This window comes from Eupeodes corollae, chromosome 3, assembly GCF_945859685.1.
Source record: "Eupeodes corollae chromosome 3, idEupCoro1.1, whole genome shotgun sequence".
Classification (NCBI taxonomy): Eukaryota; Metazoa; Arthropoda; class Insecta; order Diptera; family Syrphidae; genus Eupeodes; species Eupeodes corollae.
Window position 1 is genome coordinate 30,700,633 of NC_079149.1, and position 21,555 is coordinate 30,722,187.

A 21,555-nucleotide genomic window follows, 5' to 3' on the forward strand; every position below is an offset into this window, starting at 1 on the left:
TCCAGGATCTGCCGTAATGTGAATATTTGATCTACTGTGGGCTTTCCTGGTCTAAGACCACACTGATAAGGACCCTATCAGGTTGTTGACGATAGGCTTCAGACCTTCACATATTACGGCAGAGAAGATTTTTATAGGCGATGTTAAGTAGACTGATTCTTCTATAGTTGGGGCAGTTTAGAGGGCCTCTTTTTTCAGGATCAGGCAAACAATAATGAAGTTCCATTCATCGGGCATGCTTTCTTCCGACCATATCTAACAAATAAGTTGGTGCATGCTCCTACCAAATTATCTGCAGCTGCTTTAAAGAGCTTGGCATTCAACCCATCCGCTCCAGCAGCTTTATAAGACTTCAGCTTAGATATGGCAATCTTTACCTCGTCTAAGTCGGGAGGACGGGATTGTTGGCTTACGTCGTCTATGTTGAATGGATCATCCTGCCTGACAGCGGAATTCAGTCCGTCGTCGCCGTTATACTGCAGAAGTGGTCCTTCCATACCCTCAGTATTGACTGCGGTTCCACTATGATGTTTCCACTTTCGTCTTTGCAGGCTTCGGTTCTAGGTTTATGTACCTGTGAATATCGTTTCACCTCTCAAAATCTTCGACCGCACGCTTCTCATGCCCTCTCTTTTTACTTCTGAGAAGTCGGCGTTCCTCTCGCCTCTTCTGCCCATAGAGCTCATGAGCAGCTCTCGTCCTTTTAAGCAGCACCGCTTGCATGCCTGTTGTTTGGCTGCATTTGCCTGCCGACATTCCTCATCAAACCAGGGGTTCCCTGTTGGTGGCAGTTTGTAACCCAGCACATCAGCTGTGGCTTCTCTGATTGCATCTTGGCAATGTTTCCAGAGAACTTCGAGAGAGATTACTTGTAACTCGGTCGGAAAAGGATTTGGCGATTGTAGCCGTTCGACGTTGTACCTTGTCCCAGCACCTCCCTGTTCTGCCTTGGGTCTGGAAATCCGAAGTGCTACCTTATCTACAACGAGGTAGTGATCCGAGTAGATGTTAGCTCCTAGGACAGTTCGTACATCCATGATGCTGGAAGCGTGTCTGGCGTCGATTGCAATATGGTCAATCTGATTGACTGTAGTTTGATCTAGAGAAGTCCAAGTTCCTTTGTGGATGTTGAGGTGTGGAAAACGCGTACTGGCTACCATGACGTTTCGCCCCGTAGCAAAATCTATGAGCCTGAATCCGTTGTCGGAAGTGTTGTCGTGCAGGCTGTTCTTCCTGATAATTCCACCAAAGATGTCTTCCCTTCCTAGCTTGTCATTAAAATCGGCTAGGACTATTTTAATATCGTAGCTAAGACACTGCTCATATGTTTTGTCTAGGAGCTCGAAAAACATATCTTTGGTGTTGTCGTCTTTCTCTTCTGTGGGGGCGTACGCGCATTTCAGGCTAATGTTGCCGAATTTAGCCTTGATGCGTATAATCATGAGGCGCTCCTTGAGGCATCTATAGCTGAAGACTTTTTGCCTAAGTCAAAGCCATAAACCATTTTTTATTTTATCAGAAGGCTTTATTAAGTTGCAAAAAAAAAAACAAATCTCTTTATTCACTTCGAAGTAACTTGAAACTGAATCCTTAAAAATATTCAACTTAACGAAAACAACTACAAAACAAATCAAATAGAACCATAAATCTCCTAGTCCAATTTACTACCGGTTCCTGCCGTGCCATTGCATTCTAAGCTTAATGTCTACAGCAAATATGTGCTAATTTTACAATCTATACTCTTTTGAGAAAACGGAATGGAGTTACATTGTAGAAAGGTTATTTTGTTTATTACATTCTTATTTCAGCTAAACAATAACAATAAACTGCATAGTTATAGTCTTTCCATTCGGAAAGGTATTCATCTAGCCTAAATCGTTGAGCTTGCAATCTACCAAAAACTGGTATATAAACTTTATATACTGACGCAGCTAAAGGTAGGTTCTGGTACTGGGATTTCTTTCAAGAGGTTAAAAGTAAACTAAGAAAAAAGAATTTTAGAAAATCAAATCGAAATCCACGAAGAAGAAAAAACAAAGAAGCATCCTTGAACAAATCCTGAGTTTATTATTTTGTTGGAAAAAGAAATCGAAAGAATTCACTTTTTGTTTATCTTACACTAGAGTTTAAACTCGGAAAAGTTTACGTCTTGTTTGAAAAACTCATAAATATCATAAAGCTCGGGGATTTTTCTAAAGCAGGATTTCTTCTTCCATTTTTTTGAGGAGTCAGTTGGTCACATAAGTGTCTACCTATCTGGCCATAAATTATCTATTAATATTTATTTTCTGTGCACATCCTTTAGAACGGGTGCTCAATGTATCCTCACCCTTATGGCAGATGGGGGTGAATTCAATAAATTTTGTTTGCACCAAGCAAAGCAAATGAATAAACAAACTTAAAGGGTTGATGGCGATAGAAGACACGATACGCCACGACATACATCATATGGGTTTAAGGGTTTAAGAAGTCAATTCTCTTTCACTGCTTAAGCTCAGATTTTATATGGGGATGGAGATGAGGATGTGGATATGGGGATGAGAATGACTTTCATCCCACTGATGCACTGTGTCATCATTATGTCCTCTTTGCACGTCCAGAAGATGCCAGGTCAAAATGCAGTGGTTAACCATAAAGTCAACTCACTTATGGTAGTTAACGGAATTTAAATCGAATTCAACGAGTCTTTGGCTAAACTACTTCTACTTCCGTTTTGACAGACCATCCAACCAAACCGACAGGACCGACCGACCTGACCACAATCCACAAGCTTACTCCTTACTCCTGCAGTTCTGCTCCTTTCACCTACGTAAGTATGCTATATTTACATTTCACCGCACTAGCTACACAGCTTAAAGTCCCTAATTGGTAAAGACCTGATTGCCACTGCCACGTAATTTAAATGGATAAGGTCTCTCGTTGGGATATAATTTCATTGGGTGCGCTTCGGTGGTAAGTGCGGCGTACTTTGCTGTAAATCGCCAAGGAAAGATGTAATGGTCTCTCTATAAAGGGCATGGAGGATGAGACTTTCATATAAAAAGGTATGGCAAAGGTGGCGGCGGGTGGCTCAGTGTTGACGATGGGGGGTTTGAATAATGCTGCGGTTGGAAAATCAATTTTATTTTCACCTTACTGGGCGGCTGTGGATGTGGCTGTGGCTGAGTGGCCAGCCATTTCTATGGAGTACCTACGCGCACTCACTTAAGAAAAAAAAAGTAACACCGCACTCTTTTCTGCTGATTGTTCTCTTGTAGCTTGTAGCCGGTAGCCTGTTCCTTGATAGTAAAGCAGCAAAAAGGCCACCAACTTAGCAAGCGTATCGTTTATTTTAATTACTTTTTTCTTCAGCAAGAAAAAAGTTTTAAGGTAATTTCAGCGCGCCCGTGACAACAACGTAAATGAATAGGGAAGTACAATAAAGTATATCTGCACATTAATATACAGTGAGTCGCTGCACGTAACATTGTCCGTTAGTTCGTTCTTTCACCGTTCGTAGTTCGTTCGCTAGCGTCGTCGTTCATTCATTTGATTTTCAAATCACGCAAAGTGCTGCTTTCACGCTTCCGTGACAGCATTTTTAAGTGTTGCATTCAAGGGAGATGGTGATGAAGTATTACAGTGTATAATTTTGTTAAGTAATTTATTATACTGATGCATCTACTGGTGATGGCCATCAGAGAAGAGTAAAGGGAGCGAAAAACAAAAAACCCAATTTGTGTTAACGACAAGGATTTTTTTCTTGTTTTAATTGTGATATTACTTTCATTTTCAATTTTTAATAACCCGGCAAGCTTTCGTAATCCATCCGTTATGTGCGAGGTGGGTAATTAGAAAAGACTTTCTTGGAACGTTAAAACTATACTAAAAGTCAAGAGATTTATTTTTCTTCGAGAGTAAGGAGGGTTTCAAGGATGTAGGTATACTACAAAATGCGTGTAGATATTTTGTATCGTAATTTTTCATTCTTCTTCTTAAGAAGAAGAATATAAAAGTAATTGATGGAATACTAATTATAGCAGAATAATAGATTTTAAGGGGTATAAATTCTAGTGGAGTAAAGGAAAAAAACACAGAAGCACCCATTCTTTTAAAAGAACTTTAGACCAACAGAAATCTTTAAGATTTAAACCAATACAATTTGCGATACTTTAAACCCAGTTTTATTGTTGGTAAAATCAAGACATTACCCCTGTTTTTGTTGGCATTTATATATTTATAAATAGTATAGTAGAAAATTCCCAAGAAAACCCATCGGCAGTAGCCAGATTTTTGTATTTAAAAATTGTTACAACTGAAAGAAGACCTGTCAGGATAACAAAAAAAAAAAGAGGCTGGGATGCGACCCACACTGATAACTTCCCATCCCGTCTGTCGATTTGTCTTGCTTAAAAGTTTGTCTATATGTACTAGTATCAATTTTACCAAATTTGCGTACTATTTTTAATAGATTTTATTTTTTATGAAAAACGGACTGTTGGATTTTTATATAAAAATCACTGAATATCGAAAACAATATTTTCTGTAAAATAAAATAAGTTTGAAGCCAATATTTTTAATTTTTGAAAAGCTATTTGAGTCGAAAGTAAATTTTTACCAAGTTTTAGTATTGTTTTTTTTAGAGTTTTATTTTTTGTAAAAAAAACCGTCAATTTGATTTTCTTCAAAATTCTATCGAATGTTGAAAACAATATTTCTTATAAGATAAAATTAGTTTGAAGCCAATATTTTATAGTTTTGAAAAGATATTTGAGTCGAAAATCAATTTTTACCAACTTTTGTTAAATTTTTTTTAGGTATTTAATTTTTTGTACAAAAACTATCAATTCGATTTTTTTCAAAATTTTACTAAATGTTAACAACAATATTTTTTGAAAGATAAAAGTAGTTAAAAGACAATATCTACAATTTTCGAGAAGATATTTGAGTCGAAATTCAATTTTTACGAACTTTTATAATTTTTTTTTTAAGGTTTTTATTTTTTGTAAAAAAACTGTCAATTCCATTTTTCTCAACATCTTTCAGAATGCTTAAAACAATATTTCTTATAAGATAAAATAGGTTTGAAGTCTAACTTTCAAGTTTTTGAAAAGATATTTGAATCCATATTCAATTTTTACCAACTTTTGTTAATTTTTGTTCGGTTTTTAATTTTTTATAAAAAAACTATCAATTCGATTTTGTTCAAAATTTTACTGAATGTTGAAAACAATATTTTTTATAAGAAAAAATTAGTTAGAAGCATAAATTTTAAGGTTTTGAAAAGATATTTGAATCGATATTTAATTTTTACGAACTTTGAGTAAGGTTTTTTTTAGATTTTTATTTTTTATAAAAAAACTGTCAATTCGATTTTTTTCAAAATTTTATCAGATTTCAAAAACATTATTCTCCGTTGCTCAAAATTGTTTTGGAGATGAAATCATATGTAAGTCGTTAAATTTAGGAGGTGACAAATTTTTTTTTTCAGTTTTTTTGATTTAGAAAAAAAATCGTTAGATAGATTTTTTTCAAAAAATATATTTCTTTGAGATCACGTTACAGTTTATTATATAAAATTAAATTCAAGTCTCTAGCGTTTTTGGTTCGTAAGATATTTAGGGTTAACCAAAATTTTCACCTTTTTTTTAAACTGCTATGGTAAAAAAACCACCCACGCAATTTTCTTGAAAGCCCTTTCTGCATCTTTCTGCCTTATTATCTGTATAACAAAAATTATTTGAAGTTGATATCTCTTCTGGCTCTTGAGCTATGGACGACGAAAAAAACGTCGCGAACGTACGGACGTACGGACGTACGAACGTACACACGCACGCACAGACATCTTTCTAAAAATCTTTTATTTCGACTCTAGGGACCTTGAAACGTTGAGAAATGTCAAAATTTTCAATTTGACAAATCGGACCCATTACAATAACTTCCTATGGGAAGTTAAAAACACAAATAGAAGAAAGTTTTGTGAAAATTAAAAGTTAAAATTAACTTTAGCAAAAACAAAGTTTTACATTAAATGAAAACTTCAAGAAAGGGGTTTGTTCGTACACTACTACATTAACATGTGGTTTTGAAGCAAGCTTGAAGCTCGCCTAAATTCTTTATATACCTGAATTAGGATGAAATGAGCTTGATTCGCCTCGATTCCAGTCGGCGATTTGAGTGGAGTCAAAATTGTACATGGAGTAAGTAGAATATTTTAAAATGGTGTTGAATTATTCAGTTTTCCATTGTTTAACACGAATCAAACTATCTCACTTCCACTTCATACAAAAACATCGAAACACCATTTTCATTTTAGAAAGTGCTGTCAAACTTAATCATTTTTAGATGTTCTTGTGCGGTCGAAAAACCAAAAAGATCCACCTTTGGTGGAAATATAGCAAAACTTAGTCCATTTTCATTAACAAAACTAAATAATATCAACAGTAACATTTTTTGATTTTTTCCCCAATGGAAAACACATTATTTCAAATGCACAAGTACTCAACGAACACAGCCATCGAGATACAAAAGCAGTATCAATCGTACCAACATTTGAGAACGAAATCACATAAGATCCATTAGAGGCTCGTATAAACGTCAAAAACGCATCCGTAGCAAGATTCTACTTTAACTTTTATCGGTAGTATTCATACGACGGACATTGTTTTTGTTATTCGTGTAAAATCGTACTATACTTTTGATAGATTTTCCAACAAAGCACGGGTATTAAAAATAAAAAAAAAACTAGAACCTTCATTTTTGACTTTTCATTGGTATTCGTAAAGATGTGGACCTAATATTTGTCTTTAATTTTTTTAATTTATGAACATAAAAAAGCGCCCAATCAATAAATTTAAGTTTAATCTACTTTAAGATTTAAAACAAATTTAATGACTTTTTCTTAAATCTTTTCTAACATATCTCCAACCCATTTATTGACCATCTGTAGAGTTCATATGTAACTTAAAGTAAAAAGTCAAGTGGAGGATTGATTATGTTCACTTGCTTAGCCTTAAATAATGAGTTTAAATTTAAATGTTGATCAGCTTAAAGTTTTGAAAATATATCCTGTAAAATGTATGACAAATTTGAAAGTTTGGAAATCCAATTTTCGATGACTTTTGCAAACGTTTGTGGCCGTATATCTACAACAACGCTTCAAATATTGTCCTTCAAGTTTGTAATCCTTAATTGGACTTATCTCTTTCTGTATCTCTATACAAAAAATTAAAGTGGAGTTAAACCGATGATCTTGGAGGATGATTCTAGGGTCCGAAACGTGCTATACCGACTAGAAGAAACCATAGGACCCTTACATCATGGTTGTTCAACAAAATAAATAAATGGAATTAGGTGGCACAACGGTCCAAGGAAATTAGGGCCCAGTGATTTGCAATAATTAAAAGTTCCTGTGTGCGAGTCCTTTCAGGAATGGAGGGACCTACAGTTTTTAATGCAAATCCGCACGGCAAATTTAAAAAAAGTATTTTTCATGCCAACTTCTCTTGAAGGATTTGTTAATTCTTCTACCGCTGTAAAATACTTTAGGTGGCACAGGTAGAAGTTGAACCTAAGACCTCTAGCATGACAGCCCTAAGCATTAACCATCACACCAAGGGTACACAGTTTGTTAAATTGACCAACGAAAAAGTCAGTCATCAAGGCTTTATAGCTAACGATATTGACTTTAACGTTCTAGCCATCAAGGTTTTTTAAAAAAGTAGACACCAGTTATTACACCAACCATTAAAGCACTCTTAAAAGTCAGCTTTTATGGATGTAAAGGGTTACTCAACACACACTTGAAGATAAGTATCAGTAAAAACACTGCATTTTTTTTATTGACCTTGAAAGGGTGAGCGTATTATGTTGTGTCTGTATTTCGAATAGAACCACTAACTTATAATCACTTTCGGCAAAATACCCCAAGAATCTATTTTTAAATTCAAAAATGTAACTTCCTATCCTAATATGACTTAAAATTACAAGCTTGAAGCTAGTCAATGACTTATGAATTCAAAAATCCCAAACTAAACTTGAAAGCAAATATTGAACAACGTTGAACTTTCATTTCCTTAACGATTGTGGTAAAACTTTTGTTAAATAGTGGGGCCCTCAATATGGAAGTTGATTTTGTGGACGCACACAGCCGTTGTACGAACTATTTTGTCATATCGCTTAAGAAGTAATTCAACGACAAAAAGTAAAGAAGGTTCAAAGAAAAGCTAGTGTCGGCAATAGAGGGGCCCTTCGATCCTGCTCAACAGATACCTTAAATGTAAGTAGACCAACACATTAAATATCGTAAAGCGTGCTAAGGCTTAATGAATCAAACTGTTGGTTTTCTAGACCCTATGAGCGAGGCAAAACTAATAAACTGATTTCACAGGGTATTTTTTCGACAGAGTCGAAGGTATCAATGCCTCATAGCTCAGTAAAGATTTTAAGGTTATCCTGGCTTCCATACCACTATCTTTACTGACTGACACTGGGTCAAAAATGAAAGTACATAATTGGGTAGGAAATCTTCTTCGAGTCCTTAAATATCTCTGAGTCTTTTTCGGCTACCTCTCAGTTTATTTGAGGCTGAATTAGTAGCAATCAGAGAAGCATGCAAAATACTCAATTCAAACTCCAACAAAATCAAACAGAAACACGGTTATCTGGACTGTCAGCTAGGAAGCTGCTATGGCTATCAATTCCACCACAACATCCTCTATATGGGTGGAATAATGTTGCGATGAACAATCCAGCCTTAACATCAACCTAAGTGTCAGTCTTATTTGCGTTCAGGACATAGTGGCATTGATGGGAATAAACGCCTGATGAGTTGTCCCAGCAAGTAGCTCATTTGCAGCAAGGGTAAATATTCCTCTTGAAGCTATGAAGGGCAAAATTTTCGAAATTTTTCTGACAGAATCCAACCGCAGGTGGAACAGGCTAACGGACTGCACTATATCTAGGAAGATATGGTCTACCTATAACCGTTTGAGGACCCAGGCATGATATAGCTCTCTCTGAATGCGACGAAATGGCTCTAGTGTCCCTAATTTTGTCAATGTTAATATGTCATAAAACCATCTTTTTACCTTTTTTTCAATACATGGGTTAAACAAGTTCATGGTATCAAAACAGTATTTCCAGCGCTAATTAAGTCCTGTAGCAATGGATGTGACTGACTCGCTATGTACCTAAGCTAACAGTTTATAAGTCGCTGATTTAATCATGACTTTAAGTTTTTTTTAAATTCATAAGTCAGTAAATTATTTTTTAACTCGTAAGTCGCTAATAGCTTATGAATTGCATTTTTTTAAATCATAAGTCACTTAATAACTTACACATTTTTTTAATAACCAGACTATACACTTATTCAAAAATTAAGAACACTGTGGGAGGCCGCCTGGATGCAATATTACTATTTCAAAAGTCTTACGACTTCAAAATGTTCTTCAATTTCTTCCTGGTCGGTATCGATTTCTATTTCTTCAGTCGATATAAAATGGCAATCTCCTAAGTTAAGCGAAAAGTTAGAAGTTATCAGTTACTATTTCAGGCCACTGAAGTGGTATGGGTCAAGTTTTTGAAAAAATTATTACGAATTATCAGTGCAGAAATTAAACGTTTTCACTAACAATCGAGGAATGGTCACTGATCTTTCCCATATCCGAAAAGAGTTGGAAATTCCTCGAACTTTTTAATACATTTGTTGGAGCTGCAATTCTTTGGATAGTCGACTGTTCTTCAATTGTTTCCTGATCGGTATTGGTTCTTATTTCTTCATTCGATTTAAAACGGCAATCTCTTAAGTTTAGCGAAAATTTAGAAGTAATCTGTTGCTTATTCAGGCGACTGAAGTGGTTACAAAACTATATGGGTCCAGGTTTTGGAAAATCATTACGAATTATCAGTGCGGAAATTCAACGTTTTCACCAACAATCGAGCACTGATCCTTCCAACATTCGAAAATTGTCGGAAATTTCGTGAACTTTTCAGTAAATATTTTGGAGCAGCAATTCGTTGGTTTTGTTGATGTGTAGCTTATCATTTGATGTTGATAGTCGTCTGTTCTTCAATTTCTTCCTGATCGGTATTGGTTCTTATTTCTTCATTCGATTTAAAACGGCAATCTCTTAAGTTTAGCGGAAATTCAAAAGTAATTTGTTGATAATTCAGGCGACTGAAGGGCTTGCAGAACGATATGGGTCTAGTTTTTGTAAAAATCATTACGAATTATCAGTGCAGAAATTAATCGCTTTCACCAACAATCGAGCAATGGTCACTGATCCTTCCGATATCCGAAAAGGGTCGGAAATTCCGTGGACTTTTCAACACATTTTTTTTAACCTGCATTTCTTTGATTTGGTTGACGTGTAGCTCATCAATTAATGTAGAAACTTAAGTGGAAATGGTTAGTATCTGGAATTAATTCAAATGTTGGTTACATAATTGACAAATGACTGATTAGAAAATCTCTTTAAAATATCAATTCCGGAATCCTGAAAAGTCAAAAGCATTCTCCCCAACCCAATAGTTCTGTGAAATTTTCAACCAAAACCTCTATAACTTCATTAATTTTTCCTTTATCACATTCAAGTAAACATGAACTACTTCCACTATCTTTATAAACATAGATAAACATAGAGTAACGATAATAGATTAATGATCTAAAGGTTGAAAACCAAATACCTATTCTAACCCAAAAAGCAATAAATCAGTTAACCCTCCCTTGCTGTCAATTCTATCTATCTGCAAAACCAACTTCAGCTCCAGTATGAAAAGCATGTTTTTCTAGAACCACCTTTCTGCTGAACTGAAGGATGCACCCTCCTACACATTTCTTTATTGACACTCTTTCAATATCAGTTAGGTACTCAGTTTCAGTAGCACTTGAACTATACAAGCTATAAGCTACATAGGTACTTATTATTCCTGTTGTATCTATCGACACTGTGTATAAAATAAACTCCATTAACATAATTTCCAGACTTTAGGTCAAAACAAGCTTATCGTTGTCGGTTATTCTTTCATCGTCGTCGTCGTTGTCGTTGTTGTCTGTGTGTTTTTTTTACCAACAAGCTGTTACAATATTTGCCTACCAATATTTTCTAGACCATAATGATAGCACTGGGTAAAGCTATCATTGGCGACGAGGCGCTGTGTTGTGCTTCCCATCTCCTTCAAAACGTCATGAATTCATGATGTACTGAATATCAATGTTCTTGGAAAACAACAGCAATTCAAAAAATCTGGATATCGATTATCTGCCTCCACCAAACGCAGGTTAAAGCCATTTTTAAATTCTAACCTTAAATGTTCTTGGAATAAATGACGTAATCCGATTCGTACTGAGAGAGTTTTCCTCTCTCAAAAGAACGAAGATTTCTTTTTTTTTTCGACATTCGTCCTTGTTTTGTTTTCGGATTTGCTCTAAAAATGTACATTAAGTTATTTCCATCGAGGATGTGATCAATTTCTATTAGGGACTTATTCATATGGTTTTGGAGGGAATAATCCCCATGCCATTGGATTCAATGATTTCATATCAAAAAGTACTTCCTTACATAATCAACTTAGAACGACATTTTGTCTTAGGAAGGATAAGGAATTCCTTCCACTCCTTTTAGCCAAATGTCTTAATTATACAAAAATACGATTATATTCCTTATTTATTCCTTTATTTTTGTTTTTTCTAGGATGAATTAGAAAAATCCGATGCGTATCTGGTTGTGTATTCAGTTGTTGACAAGGAATCATTTACACGAGCCAAACAAATCCTATCACGCCTACAGGATATGGATTTGGTTAGGACGCGACCGATAATATTGGTAGCTAATAAAATTGATTTAGCGAGGTCACGTGCCGTTTCAGCACAAGGTAAGTGTTGATTTTTTTGTTGTTCTTTTGGTTCAAATTAATTTATCGAAAAGAAGATAAAAATAAAATATGTATGGACATCACGATTGGGGTAATAATTTAAGTCGAAGTTTGAAATTAATTCTCTAATAAATTAAATTAAGAAGGGACGAACATTTTAAATAATAATGTAGGCAAAAATCCCATAAGTCTAAAAGAAAATCAATATTATGTATCTTAGCTTTCAAAAAATCAACTAAGTAAGTATTTAAAAATCAATCTATAAAACGCTTCGTGCCATCTTAAAAATTGTTTTTGAATAAGCGTTTGTCAAAACACTTAGTATGCAGGTTTTAGGAAAAGGACAGGCAAAACAGAATTATGAAATCAAAACGTTACCCTTTTTTTTCAAGGATTATGACTCTCAAAAGGTCTTCTTTATCGAAAAAAGTTCCTTAAGTAATGTTGAATGAGCACATACAGTGGCTCCGAGGACTAATCGAACACAGGAAATTTTCAAGAAAATGCATGGAGAGTTTAAAACATTGTAATAATTTTATATTTAAAAACATTTATATTTTAAATAAGTAAAATTTACAATTTATACCAGTAGACAGCAAATTAATATTAACAACAAAAGCAACTTAATTATTTAACATCTCACACCTAATCGGAAACTTAATATTTATTACTTAGTTGCGAATCATTTCGATTAAATCGCTTTCTTAAGACGTCGAGGTATTGAAGAAAATATTTCAGGACTTATTTTTTTGCAATTCCTCTAGAAGGCTCGTCTTAAGGTCCTCACTATTTTAAAAATTCTTTTTTGAAACTTGAACCATGTTAATCTATTTTATGCTCCATTACATTAAGGTCAGGTAACTTTTTTTGTGTTTTAAGCACTTTAGGGTATTTATAAACTAACCACGACCTTGCTATACAAGCTGTATGCCTTGGGTAGATGTCCTGGTGGAGGTTAGGTTAAGTTAGGTTAGGTTATAGTGGCTGCCCAAGATGGAAACGGACACACTTAGGCCAGTTTTATGGCTCATTGTGATACCACATGAATCTTGAGGCTTCCTCCTAAGCTCAATGAAACCAGCTTGAGTCCCTTACGAAACGTGAGAGGCTGATTATACCGATATGATTTAGATCGTTTAGATCGTTAAAGAAGAATTCTCCTAGGTAATTCTTGCGTTTTCGAGCTTGAGCAGGGCATTTGCAGAGAAGATGAAGAACCGTTTCTTCCTCTTCCTCGTCCATACAGCTTCTGCAAAAACCATTTGAGAATACGCCTAGTCTCGTGGCGTGCTTTCCTATTAGACAGTGTCCGGTTATGACACCTATTATCGAGCTTATATGTGATCTGCTTAGAGAGAGCAAGCACCTTGAACTTTTTAAATCCAGTGTTGGCCAGATGTTTTTTGTGGCTTGACACGTAGTGTTGTGGTTGTGTTCCACCTGGTGCCTGCCCTCCTCGCAGCGTCTTGCATTAGCAACAGTTTACAAGTAGCGACTGGTATGCCAGTACTTGCCAAACGTGGTAGGATGGGCTGTACTGTACCGTTCCTGGCGAGTTCATCTGCCTTACAGTTAGATGTCCTGGTGGGAGATGAAATTGTTTTGTATATTGAGTTGACTGACAATGGACCACAAATGTTGTTTCAAAATATTGATGTTAGCTTTTGGATACATTAAATGCCATATTAACAGTAGCCCGAGTATGCTAATGAGAAAAATCCTTATTTGCTTTTTACCATTCGTGCATTCATCCTTCTGAACCTTTAAATATGAATTTTCTTCCGTCCATGAATGAAACCCAATTCATAATATTGTCTTATGTCTATTGGTTAACTAGTTCCACCCGATTCCAAGAAGACGTATTCTGTGATATATGTTCATTAGCAAACTTAAGCCTTTGAATTTTATTTCTTTCACTGATAACTGTGCTTATTCTTCTTATGGGTTCGTTGCTGATTTCTGTATTTGGAGGTCTTTTCAAAAAAATCTTTAGAGATTCCGAAGATAAAAAGGAATTTTAAATAATTAGTCTACAAAAAAAGGTTCTTTCGTAAGTCTCCAGTTTCTTTTTTTACTTTTCTGCTCACATGAATCCTATTTTCGTTATTTAGTTGTGACTCTATGTAATGAACGATGGAAGGGCTCCGATGCACAAATTCTACTATTTCTGGTATTGATTTACCGTCTATGTCTATGCAACAAAACCAATTTTCGAATTTCGAACTTTTGAGCAAGAAATGACTTTAAACGTAAGTAAGAGTCTTAAATCCTAAGAAAAGACCATCTAAACTTCACCAACTATAGACGCATCAGTCTACTTAACATCGCTTACAAAATCTTCTCTTCCATAAGATGTGAACGTCTAAAGACCACTGGCAACAACCTGATAGGTCCTTATCGGTGTGGTTTTAGACCAGGAAAGTCCACAGTCGATCTAATATTCACATTATGGCAGAACCTGGAAAAAACTCAAGAACACCAAATCGACACCAACCATCTCTTCATCTATTTTAAGGCCGCATATGACAGCATCTACAGGGACGAGTTGTATAGAGCCATGTCTAGTTTTGGCATCCCTGCCAAACTCGTCCGTTTGTGCAGAATGACCATGGAGGATTCACGCTGCTCCATAAAGATTGGAAACAACTTAACAGAATCTTTCGATGTAAAAAAAGGCTTTAGAAAAGGTGATGAGCGATTTTTTTAACATGGTAATTGAAAGAACAGTGCAGAAGTCCCACTTCAACACTAGAGGCACTATCTTTCAAAAGTCTGTCCAATTACTAGCATATGCTGATAACATTGAAAAAATTGGAAGAACTCAGCGTGATGTCAATGGGGCTTTTGTGAGTATTGAGGCAGAGGAGGCAAAAATGAGTTTAACGTTGAATGAGGGCAAAACAAAGTACATGCTCTCGTCAAGAAAGGACCTACAACACTGACGTCTTGGTCAAAACGTCATTATCGACAGACGTAACTTTGAGGTAGTCAAGGACTACGTCTGCCTAGGCTCCGCAATAAACGCAGAAAACAACACGAGTGCTGAGATCAAACGCAGAATAAGTCTTGCTAACCGCTGTTTTTTTGTCCTAAGAAAGAAATTGAGTACAAAACCCTTTCTCGAGGGACCAAAGTGTCGCTATATAAGCTCCTCATCATCCCCGACCTACTATATGGTTCAGAAGCATGGACTATGACAGAAGCGGATGAAAGCACCTTGGGTCGTTTTGAGAGAACAGTTCTAAGTGTGATCTAGGGTCTCGTATGCAGAAGATGGAATGACGAGCTGTACGGGCTGTATAGTGACGTATACTTAGACAGAAGGGTAAAAATCGATCGAATAAGGTGACTGGGTCACGTAGAGCACATGGAAAGCAATGCTCCCGCCCGGAAAATCTTCGAATCTACACCCATAGGACAGTGCAGCAGAGGAAGACTGCGAATCAGTGGAAAGTTGAAAGTGACCTCACCCAACTTGGAGTTTGAAAATGGCGACATCTAGCTAGGGACCAAGCTAGACAGAGAAGCTTGTTGGATGACGCCCTTGTTCACACAGGACTGTATCGCAACCTTAAGTAAGTTAGTAAGAAATAATAAACTTAATTTGAACCTATAAATTATGTATATTATAAAATGATATTTAAGTTTTACTACTTTTGTACATTTTTTTGGAAAAATTACATTACAAAAATTTATATTTTCTTTGTCGGATTAGTCGTGGGAGTCACTGTAGGTCATACACCCAAATAAATCTAAAAATAAAAATGTATGTAGCTGATGTTGAAGCATTAACTGTGTAGATTATTTTATAATACTTGAAAACTTCCGTCCTCCTCGGAAATCTGAATGTTGGTCTTCAAAAACATTCGAAATCTTCTTTTACATTTCAACGATTTTGATTTGTCAGTCTTCAAAGTTAAAAAATGGACAAATTGTGAACTTAACCAAATCAAAAAAAGTTCAAGTTGTAAAGGTTTTTACAAAATAAGTTTATTTTCAAAAAGCATAGAAATTGAACTTTTCAAAACTGCTAGAATTTTGGAATCAGTCAAAAATTTAAAAACGCTGAAAGGAGGAAGAAAAGGTCTATGAAAGTTTTCATCATCAAATCGACGACTGATACGAAGACTAACAGATGATTTGAAGACGAAGACTTAAAGATCTCACTTTCAAGGTGAAAACTCACTTTTCATGATTCTAGGCGAAGGCTTAATTGATTCAGAGTTTCAGGCAAAAACTAAAGTACATATTTATCATAATTTTGTCAAAATTTGTATTTAACTTAAAGAAAAATCAAACGATTTATTTAACATTTCGAAATCTGTTATTTTCTTGCCTAAAGCTCTAAATCGTGTTAGTCTTCGATGTGAACCATAAAAAAAGTTAGTTTTTTTTTAAAGCGAGAACTCTTAGTCTATGTCTTCAATTGAAAGACGAGTATATTAATCTTCATCTCAGCTGTCGAAATGTTCTACACATTCATAGCTACAACATCAGTCTTTGTGAAACAATGATAAATTAAAGACTAAAAGTTTCGTCCATTCTACGAAAATTTGATAATTCGTAATAATTTTACACATTTACCTCAATTGCAATTGCAATGCGTTAATTAAAGCTGACTTGTCGGTATAGACATAATCTTTAACATAGCCCCACAAAAAAATATTCTAAGGGCATTAAATCGCACGATCTAGGCAGCCAATTGACCGGTACCGAACGTGAAATAAAATGCTCACCGAACTCGCCTCTCAATAATCTCTTTATTTAGAAAGTCAATCATAAACTTGGCATTTTTTTTTCAAGCGGTCGGTTCGGGTTAAGTAGAGCTTTCGTTTTCTGTTGGATGAAAGCATTGCAACATCCAGCAAAATATCAAAATATTGAACTATGATTAAGTCTTTTGACATTTAAATGTTTGTTTTTATGTTTTCAAATAAAACTTGTCTCTCAATCAGTTAATTTATGTTTGACGTATTATAGATTTAAAAACAACTTAAACGTAAGTTCTGTTGTTTCTTTTTTAGACTCTTCGATCTAAAATGGGTTTAAATTGACTATGACTAACTGGGGTTAAGTTAAGAACTATGGATATGGCTCAACATGTTTACCTTAGTTTGTTTTGTAGAAAAATCGGTAAAAAGTACTAAGACTTTATTTCGTTGTGATTTCACGAATATTTTTTTTCAGTGTAGACGTGGCACTTATTCTATACATTTTGATTTCATTTTGAATGTTTTTTTCCTAAGTAAGTGGATTTTTAAATTAAATTTAAATGGGAGACTTTTCTTTCCATTTCGATGTTAAAGAAGTGATTTAAGTTAAAATGCAATGAAGATTCTTGTTGAATTTATAATTACGTGAAAAACAAACGAAGAAAACAGAAAGAACAATTAAGCTCTTGCTTGTTTTAATGTAACATGATATTTTTAACTATTTCAAAATAATTTAAGTTATTTATTTGTCTCGTTTCGTTTCTTTTTATATTCGTTCATTATTTTCGAAAAATAATATGTACTTAATAATCGGATATGAGCTAAATTTGCACTCAATTGTCAGCACTCATTTGATGTCTTCCAAAAAAAGACGTTTTAAAGTTATACATTTTTAAACGCAGCTTTTTAGATTAACACGGCCATACATAAAAATAGTGAATATTTTTTACGGTAGTTAAGCCATAACATTTTCGTTGATACATAAATGACAAACCAGAGTTTAATTTAGAAAAAATATAGTTCTCTCGTCGTGAGGCTGTGGCGGGCGTGGCTTTAATGTTGTCAGGGATGGAATGGACTTCTACTTTTAAGCAGAATCTGAACGGCTATTTTGAGAAAGCACTTTTCTTGACAAGAATTACTGTTGGAGGATTTGTCAACACCTCCAAGAAGCAGTACCCGTGCAAAAAAACTTTAGATGGCACAGACAGGAATTGAACCCAAGGCCTCTGGCATGACAGTCCTAAGCTGCACGACAGAAAGAAGTAGTTTTTTTAATATAGAGGCTAGGCAACTAGCACAATGCAAGTATTCAGCAGACTTTTGAAAAGTCGTCGGCTGTTTCCGACGGAATTTCAGTTGAATTTTACAAATACGGCACCATCCAGCTGATAAATAAGATTACTTCGAAGTTTAACCATATTATGGATAATAAATCTATACCAGAAGGGTTTAAGGAGTCCTTAATCTTTCCCATCCACAAAAAAGGAAGTACTCAAAACTCAGACAATTATCGTGGAATAAGGTTTTTGAACGTTTTATAGACGACTTAATTTGTGGATTACACATAATGGTTTATTGAAAGAGTTTCAACCCGGTTTCAAAGCCGATTACTCAACGGTCGACCAAATTTTTGTTATTAAGAGCATTGCCGAGACTAGTGGACAGAAATGCGCTCTTATAAAAATTCGGTAAAGTCCTCAAAAATATATAAAATGACACTAAAGCCAAAGTTCGGTCTTCATTCCAAACGCGGCTTTAGTGAAATCTCTGAATGCTTTCAGGCTGAAACAGGCGTCCGGCAGGGGTGTGCGTTGAGTACTTTTTATTTGTGCTTTTTGTGGTTGACCTTATGTCACTGGATCTGGATTTCGGTAACGATGATGATTGCAGGGTTAAACTGTATAAATTAATTAATCGGTTGGATGAAAAACTCCGTAGGCGCTGAAATGAAGAAGCTTCAAATTCAACTAATAGATTAATTTACAAACATCTCTATCATAACATAGGAGTTTAGGTAGTGAACCAACCTTTGTCACTAAAAATCGACAGTAAGTTTTAGATCTGACACTTGTCTCGTTAAATTTCTCAAATAAAATATTGAATTGGAGATTATCAAAGGAGAACTCGTTCTCCGATCATAGATACATCCAAAACCGATCCAATTCCGGAATTAAAGGATAACAGATTGGCCAAAATATAGGCCGACTCTGAAAAATATCTTTCTGATCCACCCTTGTGCGCTCTTCAACTCGATCAAAAAGTCGATGAGCAGCAGCCCTAAATAATGCCATTGAAATTGCCTGCCGCTCACTACAGTGCGGGGAAAGAAGAAACCATGTTGGTGGTTGCTGAACTAGAAACACTCAGAAAAGATTGTAGAAGGCTTTTTAAGCGTGCAGATATCATCTAGACTGGGACTCCTATAAGCAATCCCTCAAAAAGTATAAACAAGAACTAAGATTATCCTCATGGAGATCCTTCAGTAGCTCAATAGTAGAATCCTCAGAGGCATCAAGGATAAGGAAGATTCTCTCGACAAATCCAACCATGCCTAGTTGTCTTAAAAACTCGGATGGTACTTGGACTAACTTTTGCGAAGAAACGCTAAATCTGCTACTAGATACCCACTTCCCAGATAGCTCCAAATCTGTTAATACAACAAACCGTCCTGGATCAGGTAATAACTTAATTTTTCCTCAAGGTCTTGTTACAAAAGAAAAATTGACATGGGCTCTGAATACCTTAGAACCGTATAAATCTCCAGGTCCAGATCAAATCATTCCAGCTGAGCTACAACTTACAATTGACATAACTCTGCCCATCATTGAAATGATCTTTAAAAGTTGTCTCGATATGGTCTATATACCTCAGCGATGAAGAGAAGCAAAAGTAGTTTTCATTCCCAAAGCTGGCAAATGTTCGCATGTCAGCCCTAAAGATCTAAGACCTATTAGCTTATCATCATTCGTTCTCAAAACTGTGAAACGATTGATCGATATCCATATACGTAATAGCATTGATAAGAGACTATCAATGTCTCAGCATGCTTACTGCAAACGGATATCGGTAGAAAAAGCCTTGCACACTCTGGTAAGAACTATCGAATACTCCCTAGAGCAAAACGAATATACTATGGTGGCCTTCCTGGATATTGAGGGCGCTTTCAACAACGTTGACACATCCGCTATCACTTCTGCTATGACGACCCTAAACGCCGAACACTCAATCTGTGAGTTGATTAGTCTAATGCTAAAAAGCAGGATCATCAACTTGCACAAATAAGTCTGTCAGTAGAGGCACTCCGAAAGGTGGTGTGCAACATAGTGGTAAACGAACTACTAATATCCCTATAGAGGGAAAGCTACAGAGAGGTTGCATGTTTCTATCGCCGTCACAGGGGAACATCCTTATACACTGAGAGACCTCCTCGAAAACGCATTCAATATGCTCACTAGATGGGCTGATCACTGCGGACTTAGTATTAATCATCAAAAAACAGACCTCGTCTTTTTCACGCGGAAATACAAGATCCTAGTAATTGTACCTCCTTCAATAAAAGGTCTACCACTAATTTTTTTGATAGTAAAAACATATGCAGGGAAAAAGGAAGTAGTTTTTTTTAATGAAGAGGCTAGGCGACTACAGCACAATGCAATAATTCATCAGACTTTTGGAAAGTGGTGAAAAGACTGAATGGAAATGAGTATAAGATACATAGCGACCATCTGACGTTCTTTTGTCGCATTTTAAAGACTTGTTGAATCCCTTAACCTTCAATTCAACAGTATCCAATGCAGAGCCAGAGTTTTAAATACTTTGAAAAAATTACAGCATGGCAAAGCGGCTGGTTCCGAAGGAATTTTGATTGAATTTTAGAAGTACGGAACCATTACACTAATAAATAAGATTACCTCGAAGTTTAACCATATTATGGATAGTGGATATATACCAGAAGGGTTTAAGGAGTCCTTAATCTTTCCTATCCACAAAAAAAGGCGTACTCAAAACCCAGACAGTTACCGTGGAATAAGTTTTTTGAACTTGATGCTGTCATCAAAAAAGGACACTGAACAACGACGTCTTGGACAAATCTTCACCATGGACAGCTATAACTTTGAGGTAGTTAAGGACTTTCTCTACCTAGGCACCGCTATTAACACAGACAACGACACCAGCGCTGAAAGCAAACGAAGAATAACTCTTGCAAATCGCTGCTTCTTTGGACTAAGAAGGCAATTGAAAAGTAAAGTCCTCTCTCGAGCATCTAAAATCACCATCTATAAGACACTCATCATCCCGGTTCTCATTTATGGCGCTGAGGCCTGGACCCTGTCAAAGAAAGATGAGAGTGTCTTAGGATGCTTCGAAAGAAAAATTCTTCGGGTGATTTTTGGTCCCATACGCATAGATGTAGAATGGAGGAGAAGATATAATGACGAGCTCTACGGGCTGTACAGCGACACTGACCTAGTTAGCAGAATTAAAGTCCAGCAACTTAGATGGCTAGGTCATGTAGAGCGGATGTACATCCGGAAGACCGCGACTCAGGTGGCGCACAAAGGTGGGAGAGGATCTCAACCAACTTGGCGTGCGAAACTGAAGACAGCTAGCTAGGGACCGAGCTGGCTGGAGACGCATGTTGGTTAAGGCCCAGGTCCGCCACGGACTTTAGCGCCACCTTAAGTAAGTAAGTAAGTAAGTATTGCACTTAGGTCTTCCTTTGCTGTAAGTTTAGTAAGTTGTGTTTCATTTATTTCGTATTCAAACAAAATCGGACTAAGAAACTAGAGAAAGATAAAGATTGACATTTAGAAACATTTAAGAAAATCTGGTTAGCAATCTACCATACAGATAAGCGCTCAAGGTCACTTTGAAGTAACAAACAATCGCTTCACTATTTGATACAGCGGAAAATTTTATTATTATCCGCAAACATTAAGCAGAGAGAATTTTTGATAAGCATTGGTATGTCATTGATAAATATCAG

At 35.8% G+C, this 21,555-nt stretch overlaps 1 protein-coding gene across 3 annotated transcripts in view; it reads left to right on the plus strand.

Moving 5' to 3' along the window:
• The window catches only part of LOC129950273 (GTP-binding protein RAD), a 214,682-nt gene that overhangs the window by 157,823 nt on the left and 35,304 nt on the right, over window positions 1-21,555 (plus strand). For all 3 annotated transcript variants that reach the window (XM_056062156.1, XM_056062157.1, XM_056062158.1), the window contains exon 7: window positions 11,673-11,853. In XM_056062156.1, coding sequence (XP_055918131.1) covers window positions 11,673-11,853 — 181 coding nt within the window. The remainder of the gene's footprint in view (window positions 1-11,672; window positions 11,854-21,555) is intronic.